Source organism: Rattus norvegicus, chromosome 10 (assembly GCF_036323735.1).
Source record: "Rattus norvegicus strain BN/NHsdMcwi chromosome 10, GRCr8, whole genome shotgun sequence".
In the NCBI taxonomy this organism is placed as follows: domain Eukaryota; kingdom Metazoa; phylum Chordata; class Mammalia; order Rodentia; family Muridae; genus Rattus; species Rattus norvegicus.
In genome coordinates, this window is record NC_086028.1 from 11,303,470 (window position 1) to 11,315,762 (window position 12,293).

At 45.1% G+C, this 12,293-nt stretch overlaps 1 protein-coding gene and 1 pseudogene across 4 annotated transcripts in view; one reads left to right on the plus strand and one right to left on the minus strand.

The window, feature by feature from the left end:
• Positions 1-42: 42 nt before the first annotated feature.
• Positions 43-12,293, minus strand: part of Hmox2 (heme oxygenase 2) — a 34,129-nt gene continuing 21,878 nt past the window's right edge. For 2 of the 4 annotated variants that reach the window (NM_001277073.1, NM_024387.2), the window contains exons 2-6: positions 3,964-4,082; positions 2,908-3,025; positions 1,768-2,259; positions 964-1,090; positions 43-874 (exon numbers count right to left, since the gene is read on the minus strand). In NM_001277073.1, coding sequence (NP_001264002.1) covers positions 747-874; positions 964-1,090; positions 1,768-2,259; positions 2,908-3,025; positions 3,964-4,046 — 948 coding nt within the window. In that variant the 5' untranslated portion in view covers positions 4,047-4,082 and the 3' untranslated portion in view covers positions 43-746. The remainder of the gene's footprint in view (positions 875-963; positions 1,091-1,767; positions 2,260-2,907; positions 3,026-3,963; positions 4,083-12,293) is intronic. The other 2 variants (XM_006245827.5, XM_063269916.1) reach the window with 1 other exon arrangement.
• Hmgn4-ps3 (high mobility group nucleosomal binding domain 4, pseudogene 3) lies at positions 4,079-8,304 on the plus strand (annotated as a pseudogene).

Below are 12,293 nucleotides of genomic sequence, written 5' to 3' on the forward strand. Positions count from 1 at the left end.
AGAAACCTCAAAGAATTTGAGTTAGAAAAATCACAGGTCCAAGCAGATGTTAAGGATCTTTTATGGTGTTTAGCATGAATACAAGGAAATAGAAGGTGCTAGGAAGTGGGCAAGGAGTGTCATCAAAGAGGATGTCCATTGGTATGCAACATGCCACTGTTTCTGAGGACTCTGTACTGTCCCAGGAAGGAGGGGAGTGTGTGGAGTTTGTTTTTAGAGTGCTGTGGCAGGTGTAGTCAGTGGAGACAGACCAGGCTAACAAGACTTCTTGGGGAGATCCTGGTTATGCAGGATAAGCTCTGTAGGCTTTGAGGCAGGAATACACAGCTTCTACTCCAAAAGGCCTGGAAAACTGACCCATCAGCTGGCATGACCGTTTTCCACAAAACCTGGGTGTGGGCAGCTCACTCCCAGCATGGCAATGACTATTCCAAGTACTGCTAAGAAAACAGTGTACCCAGGCCTCCCAAATGGCAAACGTCCTGGAGCACTGCCAGATGAGAAGTCCATGACTGAACTGCAGTCGGGCACTGGCTGTTAACAGAGCGACAGCCGCTGTCTGGTATGTACCTGGTTGGCAGAGAAGATGCTGGCAGGCAGAGGTGCTAGTGTCTGGCTTTTATTGGTTGCTTGTTTTCTCAAACCCAGCATTAGAAAAGTCACCTGAGGTGGTAGTTTTGGGCAGAGGTGGAGATGGGGATGGAAGAGGTCACTTGGGATAGGATGCAAACAACATGACAGGTCCTTCACATGTAGTACCAGGCCAAGAGTCCAGCTACCAAGGCCACACTGGCAGCCAGAATGAGCTGCAGGCTAGGCTTCCTCAGCACAGCCATGGCTGTCCGGAAGGGGCAGTTGCTGCCTCCCAGGGTACCTGCATGCAGCACAACATAAGACATGGCATCAGTGTAGGGCAATCATATACCTGTTCCCAGAAATGTTAGTTGAGGACCCATAACCTACCTTTGTCTGGCTGAGCAGCATAAAAGGGGCATTTACGTACATCTCCTTTCCCATCATGTACTGGGAGCCCATCCTCCAGGGTTTCTTTTGTTAGCATGGAGCCAGCCTGGTCCAGTTCACTGAATATCTGAGGAGCAAAAACAATCATTAGAGGCTATCCCTAAACTAGGGAGACTCAGAATTTACACTCTACAGATGACCCATGGAGAAGCTAGAGTCCAGAAACACCTCATCAGGACTGAAAACCAGATGAACATCAAGCCAGAAAAGTGAACACCGCCCTGCACATCTTAGTGGGAGCTCAGGTGGCTGCTGCTAAGGACTCTGCTTGAGTGCCCACAGCTATTCTCTCCCAACACTGAGGTACTGGGGACAGAAATGGCTTCTGTAAGATCAGCCCTACCTGAGACTTGTAAAACCTCTTTATTCTACTTCCCAATGAATCTGGCTCCATATTAAGTGATATTTTTATATCAATACTTGCTACAAAATGAAACTCTCCATTCCTCAATCCTAATATCCTGTGGTAAGATAGAGGGAAATAGATCTATTTCAGACCTTTCAAATGCTGGGGCTTTGCCCTTTCCAGCCCTAGTCATGGCCTCCAGCCAGGCCTGGGAGCCATCCACTGCTCCATGATCCCTGATGGCTAACTGGTTCCCTCACTTTTTTCTAGGGCATGTAGGAACTCATTTGTCACACTACCAATAGCCTCTCAAGAAACTTCTGGCTTTGACTCTACTACGCATGCATCCAAGGTTATAACCGCATGGGTCAGGTTCCATGGTCAGTGCCCAGTAATACCTGCATATTATATTCAAAGGCTTTGTTGGCCTCCTCCACAATCCTCTCTTTGGTCTTCATACTCAGGTCCAAGGCATTCATCCTGGCACGGTAGAACTGCTTGAATTGCTGGGCATTGTCCACATGCTCGAACAGGTAGAACTGGGTCCCTTCCCCAGTGCTGGGGAGTTTTAGTGCCCGCTGAGCCACCTTCTTCAGCACCTGGCCTCCCGAAAGGTCCCCCATGTAACGAGTGTAAGCATGGGCCACCAGCAGCTCTGGCTCATTCTGTCCTACGTAGTGAATCCGATCCACATACTTCTGGGCAGCCTCGGAGCACTTCACCTGCTCCTCCCAGTTTTCACCAAAGAAATACTCCATGTCCTTGATCAGTGCTTCCTTCCGGTGTAGTTCCGTGGGGAAATATAAGGGGGCGAAGGCTGGGTGGTCCTTGTTGCGATCCATTTCCTCCTCAAGGGCTGAGTATGTGAAGTAAAGTGCAGTGGTGGCCAGCTGTGAGTGTGATGGAAGATTGTGGGAAAGAGCTATAAGCCAGCAGCAGCTCTAGAACCCACTAAGCTTTGTTTTTTTTTTTTTAAAGATTATTATATATATATGAGTGCTTTATCTGCATGCCAAAAGAGGGCATCAGATCCCATTACAGATGGTTGTGAGCCACTATGTGGTTCCTAGGAATTGAACCAGGACCTCTGGAAGAGCAGTCAGTACTCTTAACCACTGAGCCAACTCTCCAGTCCCCACCACCATCACCACCAGTTTTAAGAGTAGCTCAAGACAAAAGCCACTTGTCCAGTTCCCAAAGATCCAACTGTGGTCCTTTTTAAATATATTTAACTACTTAATACACCTAGGAAGCTTCTAGTGAATATTTGCCAATATATTTTTGTTACTCCGTCTAGGCTAGAATAGGCTTAACACCAGGAAAACAAATATATGGCTGGGCATAGTGGATGGGAGATATATATATATATATCCATCCATATATCCATCCAGACTGTCTCCAAGAAAAAAGTAGAAAAGACCCAGCAGCTTCTTCCTAGAGTGGTTGCATGACAACTTCCTCAACTGACTAAAGCCACCCCACTTCCCACCCCTTATTAAAGATTAGAACCCAACCCCATCTGACTGAGGGGCACAAACCTTAAATAGCTCCTTCTTAATGTTTCCTTTCAAGAAGTCTTTGACAAACTGGGTATTTTCTGCCCGGTCATGTGCTTCCTTGGTCCCTTCCTTCAGGAGCTCAGAAAGGTCTGCCATTCTGTGGGAGATGAATTTTGGGTGAGACAGTAGCCCTTTCCAGTTCTCCAGAAAAGACTAAAAGGCCCACGATGGAGCCAGGAAACAGGAGCTGCTCAGACACTATTCCAGTCCAATGTGAGTAACTGAGCCTGTCAGTGAGCACAGGGCAAGATAGGACAATCTGACACAAGAACTCAGTGGACAAGACACTTACTCTGGTCTCCTCAAGAGTGCCTGCATTGGTATCTGTTAGCAAGCACCCAAATAAATGACGCTTTGCTTTGTAGCCACCTAGTGGCTGAAGAACCAATACTTAATCTATCCCAGAAAGAGCTGCCTTCCTCCCAGATGATATGTGGATGGGCCTAGTTGTGGGAAGATGAGATAGTTGAGAGACAGACCAAGATCTTGGTTGGTTTCTTTTTCTTTTTGTCTTTGAGACGGGGTTTCTGTGTAGCTCTGGCTGTCCTGGAACTCACTCTGTAGACCAGGATGGCCTTGAACTCAGAGATCCACCTGCTTCTGCCTCCCAGTTTTGTATTTAACAGAATTACACAGGATAAAGTTACATCAATAAATGGATAAGGAAGAAAAATATCATCATAAGGACAATGGAACCTAGGAAGGCTCCTGTGTATTCACACACTCCATCTGTTAGAATGAGAAAAATCTGGTTCTCTTGTGGTCTAGTCTCTATAGTATTTTATTTTTTTAGGAAATTATTCTGTATCACCCCACATCCTAAGAACTGGTTTATTAGCAAATATAGTAAGATATAGGAAATGACTTAGCCAATGACAGGACTCTAATGAGAAGCTAAGGAACTTGTGCAGCAGGGCCCTTAGTGCTGACGACCATTCCCTTGTCGCATCAGACTGAACCAAGCACGATGACAGGGGTGAGGACAGGTGCTGAGCGAGGCCTCCTGACAGGCAGCAGCCAGCTGCCGTCACTCACTTGGTATGGTTTTCCTTTTCTGGTGCCGTAGAGTTGTTCTCTGACTCATCGACGCCCTCCGAGGTCTCCACCTCTGAAGACATTGTTGCTGAGTTGTTTGTGCTGCCCTCACTTCGGTCCTGTACAGACACAAGGAACTGATGACTGCATAACCTTTTCTCATTTAAGCCAATATAACAGACACCCCTGCACCTCAAAATTCTGCCATTGCGGGAGCATTTCAGAACATGGACAGATCTGAAGATGGACAGGGGGTTATAATAATGCTTTTGTTCTTGGGCAATACACACTGGCATTTGGAAGTACATGGGATGCTGTCTGCAACTACTGTCAGCACGTAAGCTGTATGTGGGGATGTGAGGCAAGACAAAAGTGCCGACAGTCTGGCTAAAAGGGGTACAGAAGTTCTTTGCACTAGACTTACCTTTTTTTCTGCGTGTTTGAGATTATATATAAATAAAAAGCTACCAAAGATATAAAAGAAAGCTACATTAAAAAAAAAAAAGATAAAAGGTTCAGGAGCTCTCAGCTTAGTAAGCAATGCAAAGCCTCCATTTTACCACACAGTTCGTTCCTGCCAGGTGACAGGAATGAGAACAGTACTGACCAGAGTTTACTTAGGCCAGGCTATGTCTGACGGCTCCACTGTAGAACAGAACAACCCATTAAGTCGCCCAGCAAACTGTCCCCCGCCTAGTCTGTGCTCTGCTGGTGCAGGGAACAATAAGCCAGCTGATTAATTCCCATGCCTGCTTCAAGGCTGAGCTTTCGTCAACAAGGGAAGTACAATCCCATAACATGATGACACCATCCTCCATCCCTGGAGACGGCTACTCTGGCGGTATATACAGGGGGTGCCCACTCGGGGAACTTTCTAGAAGAGCAGTGTGGCACAACAGCACCAACTAAGAAAGTCATTCATAAAGACAAGAATTCCAGCTCTGGAGCCTTATCTGGCTAAACTGGGCCAAGGAAAACACAATTTTCTACCTCAATTAGCACTTACTTATTGAGCATTTTCCACAAGGGAGACAATTAGGTGCCCATAAAGTGGGAGTGTATGTAGCTCAGGCTAAAGTGCTTGGCTAACATGTGTGAGACCTTTGGTTCAAATGTCTAGCACTGTGGAAAACTCCCTTGAAGCCAGGCAGTGATGGCACCTGCTTTTAATCCCAGTCCTTGGGAGGCAGAAGCAGATAGACCTCTGAGTTTGAGGCAGCCTGGTCTACAGAGCAAGTTCCAGGACAGTAAAGAGTACACAGAGAAACCTTGCCCCCACCCCCACCCCCCCAAAAAAAGGAAGAAAAGGAAAAGAAAAAAAGAAAAAGCCAAGATCCTTGGAAAGGGAGAAAACAAAAACAAAATATACCATAAAACATATCTCCCCTACAGAATCACATTAGTACATCGTCTAGGGACCCAGCTGCCATCTTTGCGTTTTTAGGGTATGTGTGTGGTTTGCTCAGCACAGTCCTCAGTTTTTAAAAAAAATTTAAGCGGATTTCTTTTAACCTAATATATACCTATTTTACCTGCATGCATTTCTGTGTCATGTGCATGCCTGGTGTCCAGAAAAGTCAAAAGATGGTGTAGAGAATGCCTTGGAACTAGAGTTGTGAGCCACTGTGTGGGTGTTGAGAACTGAACCCTAGTTCTTTATAAGATATAAGAGCACTAAGTATTCTACTACTGAGCCATCTCTCCAGCCCCTTCAATTTTTTTTTTAACACACATCCTGCACTTCCTAAGCCTTTTCTGAAGTAGATCTATAGCCCAAACTAAACTTGTGCTAATCCTAATGCCTCAGCCTCCTGAGTACTGGATTACAGACATGTGTCAACAAGCTGGGTCTTCTACTTGCATTCCGATTGAGGTTTAATGAAACTTACATAGTACAAGACAACATTTGCTTGACTCCAAAGCATACATACTTCAGAACTATGGGACACAACTGCCCATCAGAATGTAAAGGCAGATGGCCATCAAATATGGAGGAGGCTTCTAGAAGAACCGTCAACAACGCAAGGGCTCAGAGTTGGGAATGTGGTGCAGCAGATTAAGGTAGTGCAAGGCTGCCGTGCCGTGTTTCCTCAGGAATGGCTGAGGCAAGCTTTGTCAGGTGTAGGATGACTCCTACATGGGCCTTCTAAGGGTTTGCAAAGAATTAATGTGGATTTACAGAAGCAAGAGGATCACTGCAACTTCAAGGCCAGATCTATAAGGCTAAGTCTATAACGAGTTCCAGCCCATTAGGGCTACCTACTAATGTTATGCCCAGAAGTGTTCGTGAATCCCAAAGACACCAAGGGGCCATTTCCAATGCAATCACATTAAGGTCTCTTTATTACAAGCTTGGGCTTGGGCTCTCCTTCAACCCAACCCTGACATAGGGGGTGTTCAGCCTGGCAAGCACCTACAGGTAGGTGTCCTGAAGTAAGACTGAACAATCACAAATGGTCTCACAAAGAAACAATCAGACTGATCTTTGATTAACTGTTGCTAGGGAGTAACTCTGGGGTATGGGCTAATGACAGGCCATGAGGTCCTCCCTGGAATTTGAGAGCAGCTTGGGTTCAGCTGCAGGTCAAGTTCTCAGGTTTTTTTTTTTTTTTTTAGATGTAGGCCGGTACCAAGACAGAGTAGGTTTGGCCTCTCATTAAGACCATGAAAACAAACAAACAAAAAACCAAATGCACAAAGAAAGGGCAGGAAAGAAGGTGGGGTGGGGGAGGAGCAGTGAAAGTTGAAGGAGGCTATGCCCCACACCTCTGGGGACCCTAATAGACAAGAAATGTTTCTGGTCTCTCAGTGACAGATAGCAACAAGGCAAAGAGTACCACGATGAGAGCCCCGGTTACTCAGAAGAGAAGAGTACAATGCGGTAAAGTGTCCCAGAGCTTCTAAGCTGCACTGTGACACCTTAGAATTGCAGATCCCCTGCTTTTCAAAGTACAGCATGACAATGGCAGGGACAAGCGCAGTCACAAAGGTTACCATGTAGTGAGGTAGATAAAAGAGTAAAGTAATACTAATGTAATTTATCACTTCAATAGTTCTGTGAATGATACTTGTACCCCAATTATTACAGTGAACAGCAGTGACTAAAATATAGTCGCTGTTTTATCTGGGACTAAGTGCTCATTCTGGGAGTGCAATTTTCTTGAACAACAAGGCCCTTTTCATCTTTTAAAAATACAAAAGAAGAGCAGTGTGAAGAAGCAGCGAGGATGACCCCGGAATGGACCAAACCCGTGCGCCGCTGTAAACCCGTGCTCAGCGCCCACATCCCCTGCCACTGCCATGCCCAAAAGAAAGGCTGAAGGGGACGCTAAAGGAGACAAAGCCAAGATGAAGGAGGAGCCCCAGGGATCTGCAAGGTGGGTCTGCCAAACCTGCTCCTCCAAAGCCATAGCCCAGGCCTAAAACGGCCCTGCAGAGAAGGGAGAGAAGGGGAGAGCCAATGCCGGTAACCATGCGGACAACGGAGATGCCAACATAGACCAGGCACAGAAAGCTGAAGGTGCTGGAGAGGCCAAGGGACGTGTGTGCATTTTTGAAAACTCTGTACTTCTGGTGACTGCACAGTTTGAAATACTATTTTTTATCAAGTTTTATAAAAATGCAGAATTTTGTTTTACTTTTTTTTTTTTTAACTATATTGTTAGCACACGGAACACTTCATTGTTGGGGGTGGGGGGAAGGATCATGTGTCACCAACAAAATATCACCCAAGCTGAATTGAGGACAGAAAACCCCTTTCCCTGATAATTTCAAAAGGTTCCTGTTGGCTTCCAGGAGAGACGTCCTGGTCTTGCGTGGGTAGCCACCAAGGCCTGTGGTCTCTGGAAACTCTAAATTCATTTCTATATCCTGTTCCCTCCCCCCGTACCATCAACACAGACTTAATTCCCTTAAAACCAGAGACCCGTTGGAGCCTCACCCCCAAAATTGGTTTTCTAGTCTATTGGGCGACGTGGACTTTGCAGTGACTTCGAGTGTTCTCGGAAGAGCACTGGTTCCTTTTGTAAAAGACTGGATCTTCAGATTCTGCCATGTTCAGTTCCTGACAGTCAGGGTCGGCTTGTGGAAAGTTGTTAAACAACCTCCTTAACGTGAAATGTCAACCCTCACTCTAAGCTACTCCCCCTTTCAAAGCACTGAATGAAGACTTCATTGGGTTTTATAGTGGATTTCTGATTTTGGTAGTCTATACAAGAAGGGAATTTGGAAGTTCCTGTATATGGTTGACTGTCTGCCCATGTCTTGCCTGAAATACCATGATTGTTTATGAAAAGCATCTTTAATAAAGCTGGTTATGGTTAAAAAAAATACAAAAGAAAAGTAAGAGTTGGCTTTCATTGGTACCCAATCACTAGTTTCACATTCTGAGCACTTAATTTGTGTGTGTCAGCCCCCACCCCGAGCCATCCTCACATACATCCTTTTCAATTTTACCATCTGCCAGCCCCTACTTCAGTCTTCACAGCCAGTAAAATGGCTACAGCTGTCTTTTCAACTATTTAGCTCCAGGACAGGGAACACTGGGCTTTCTAGAAATCCTTGCTGATGTTAAACAAAACACTCTCTAAACTAGGTAGGTAGGTAGGTAGGTAGGTAGGTAGGTAGGTAGGTAGGAAGGAAAGAAGGAAAGAAGAGAGGGAGGGAGAGAGGAAGGAGTATACTGGCGCATGCCTGTAATCCTAGTACTTTGGGAGTAAAGACAGGAGTTCAAGATTATCCCTGGCTAAATAAAGTTCAAGGCCTATAAAAGGGTAGGGACGGAGGAAAGGAGTTAAATATATCAACAGTATGTATCCTACCTTGAGATTGAAAATAGCCTGAGCTATATAGTAGGGTCTAGCCATGTAGCTCAGGCTATGCTATTTTCTTCCTTCCTTCCTCCCTCCCTCCCTCCCTCTCTCTCTCTCTCTCTCTCTCTCTCTCTCTCTCTCTCTCAGAGAGAGGGTCTTACACTGTACCTCTGGCCATCCTGGAACCATGTAGACCAGCCTGACCTTGAACTCACAGAGATCTATTTGCCCGTCCTTTTTTTTCCCCCCCTTTTCTTTTTTTCAGAGCTGGGGACCGAACCCAGGGCCTTGTGCTTGCTAGGCAAGCGCTCTACCACTGAGCTAAATCCCCAACCCCTGCCCGTCCTTTAAAGGTAACCCAGATGACTTTCAATCTCAATCCTCCAGCCTCACTTCAGCTTACTAGGATCACAGGCACGTATCACCGCATCTAGTTTACAATATGTAATTTTAAAACAATAAAATAATACTAATAACCTGCTGTCTGTCATTTTAAGTTTTCTAAACTACAAGTACAATTTACTTATTTATTTCCCTTCGAAGAATACTGAGTCCTTAAAGGGTCTGAAAGCTCCCTTACTGGGAAGGCTCAGTATCACTTTCAACCAACATAGTCTACTGCTAAGGGAAACAATATGTGTCCATTCCTCAAGTGAGTAACCATATAGGGTAACACTAAGAGGCTACCTTGCCCCAGTAGAAACAATTATCTTCAACCTCTGAAAAGCTACATATCCAAATCCTCTGCTGATCTGTTTACTCTAGGATATACTCCTTTAAAATTGCTTATAGCAATCTGTACAATCATAATATACAGTCACACTAGAAAGGATAAATCACAGTCAAACAGCCAAGGACACTAAGCTCCCCAAAGGACAGTAAACAGTAGAGGGCTAGCACAGCTATGGCAAGCTGACTAAGCTGTGGTTGTGCGCACACACACACACACACACACACACACACACACACACATGAGAAAGCCAAACTGCTGACCACAACTCTCTAACAGCATACTGCAGGGCCGGGGTGTGGTGTGGAGGTGCACCTCGTGCCCAGCCTGGACTGCATCAGCATGTAAGCACGTCACTACTGACAGGAAACGGGAAAGCTCTTCAGTCCTGCTTTCTGTTGGACAGCTTAGCCAACTGGTTGTCTCTTTTATGTAGCGTGGTTCTATTAGGAAGAAAAAAGGGTAGGACACAAATACAAGGAAGGAAAGGGTAAAGAGGAAACCCAGATAGGAATTGAATGGTGTAAGCAAACTAGTTAAGATATGTCCTCAACTAGGGGTTGGGGATTTAGCTCAGTGGTAGAGCTCTTGCCTAGGAAGCGCAAGGTCCTGGGTTCGGTCCCCAGCTCCGAAAAAAAGAACCAAAAAAAAAAAAAAAAAAAAAAAAGAAAAAAGATATGTCCTCAACTAATCAACAAGGAAGTCAGTCCTTGACCCTTCTGCTATCACAAGTTCCAGAAAGGTCACTTCTGTGCCCCTCCCCGTTTAAAACACTGACTGCTACTCCACTCACATCCTCAGACTGCCAGCTATCTTTCCAATCAGCTGCTGTCTCATGCTAACACCTGAATGAGTGAAGCAGCAAGTTCCATTCACAGAAGCTTCCAGAAGAGGTTCCTAGAGACCCACCTAGCAGATAGAACATCCACCTCAAAGGCACCATGACTTTCTGAAATAACATGTTATTCAAAGAAACTCTCCTTCGTGGAGACTAGCTCCAAAAGTTTCACAAGGCCGGGTAATTCAGAGCACTGCTGCTAGGCAGAAATGTAACCTAAGGACTATATCATGGTTCATTTCTCATCTGATGATCTAAGAATAATAAAGACTTCTTGTATTCATTCTATACTGAAGGAAAGGAGCAGGTTGCAGACCACGGAAAAGGACTGTCAGAGTTACCTGCTCCCTGGAATGAGACAATGCTGTAAGCCTGACTCATTAAGTAGTGGCACCCAGCAACAATGAGTTTATGTCCACAGTACAAGTCACCGTTATTCTCCATATGGGAAGGGAGGCTAAGTGGCTGTTGTAAGCATTCCTCACCAAGACTTGATCATAATTCCCTCTGAATAGATTTCTGCTCAGTATCAGACTTATCAACATTGTGAATCCCTGCCTGCTTCCTAGAAGGCTGTCTACAGTTCAAGATTTTACTCCTATATAGAACTGGCACCATCTTGCCCTATGTAACCACCCCCAGTTAAACAAGAAGCTTCCTACCCAGCAGATGAAGACTTCCCTCAGACTCAGTTTAACAGCACACCTCAGAGCCTCCAATCTCCATTAGAACAGTTACAATGTACACAGAGAATGCACTGGAAATACAAGCTAAATGAGAGTTATGTGTTGAGTGTGTAATTGGGTGCCATGACTCTAAATTGGTCAGTATAAGATTTGATTTTAACTTTTTACCTGGTTCTTTGTTCTCTTTAATGGAAACCCAGCTTATCTTCAAGAGTGGAAAGTGCAGCTTGACCCCGCATAAAGGGCCTGATCTTTAGGGATAAAAATATTTAGGTCTGAGTAGCTCTTGGCACTGTATGAGTCATAATTTCCTGAAAGCTGAGTTTCCTCATTCATAAAACAGGCCAAGAAAAACTGCTTTACCTTCTCAGATATGCTGTGAGGACTACAGTGAGACGCCTTACCTGAAAAGACTGTGTGAGATAAATGTAATGCTGCCTCAATTGCGGGTCTCTTACTGAGAAGTGTGGTAAGGATTCACTGAGAAAGCCCTGGGTTTCACCCCCGACTAGGGTTAGTAACCTGGGCCCAGTAGCCTAAGCCAACGTGTCGGACTCAAGGCAGGAGGACCAGAGGTTCAAGGTCATCCTTGGATACACAAGAGTTCAAGGCCAGCCTGGGATACATGAGACCTGTTCCCAAACAACTCAAAAACTAAGAAATAGCAACTGGACAACTGTGAAACAATGAGGAAAGAAGTATGAGAAATACAGCCATATGATTCTGGACAAGTCATATCAGAAAACTCAGCCCTTCTGTGGCATGTGGGGAAATGGCAATGCCTTGTTCTTTTCACAGGTAAACATGTGACTAAGACAGGACAGAATGCCCACACTCAATGGCATTCTTTGGGCCAGCTCGGCTCGGTTGTGAGCTCTGTGTTGGATGCTGGGAACAACAGACAGGTAAATCGGTTCTAACCTAACAAGACATTTGATAACAGGGGCCTCGCAACACCCTGTGGAAACCACATTATCTTAGTAACTCAGCAGTTTCTGAGTTTCTATAATAAATGGCCCAGAGGGCTCTGAACTCTAGCAGTCATTCCCCAGGAAACCTAATAAATACGTAAGTTTCACTCTTTTTACATAAATTTCACTCTTTCTTCATTTGATTTGTTGAAGTTCAACCCTGCAGTTCACTGAACAGATGATTATTAGCCTCTTGATAAAGAGCAAGATCAGACAGGAAATCTTGTTAAAGACCCAGTGACGAAAAACTTTAGTCTGATTCATGAAACACACCCTTGTAAATCTGGCTAAGTA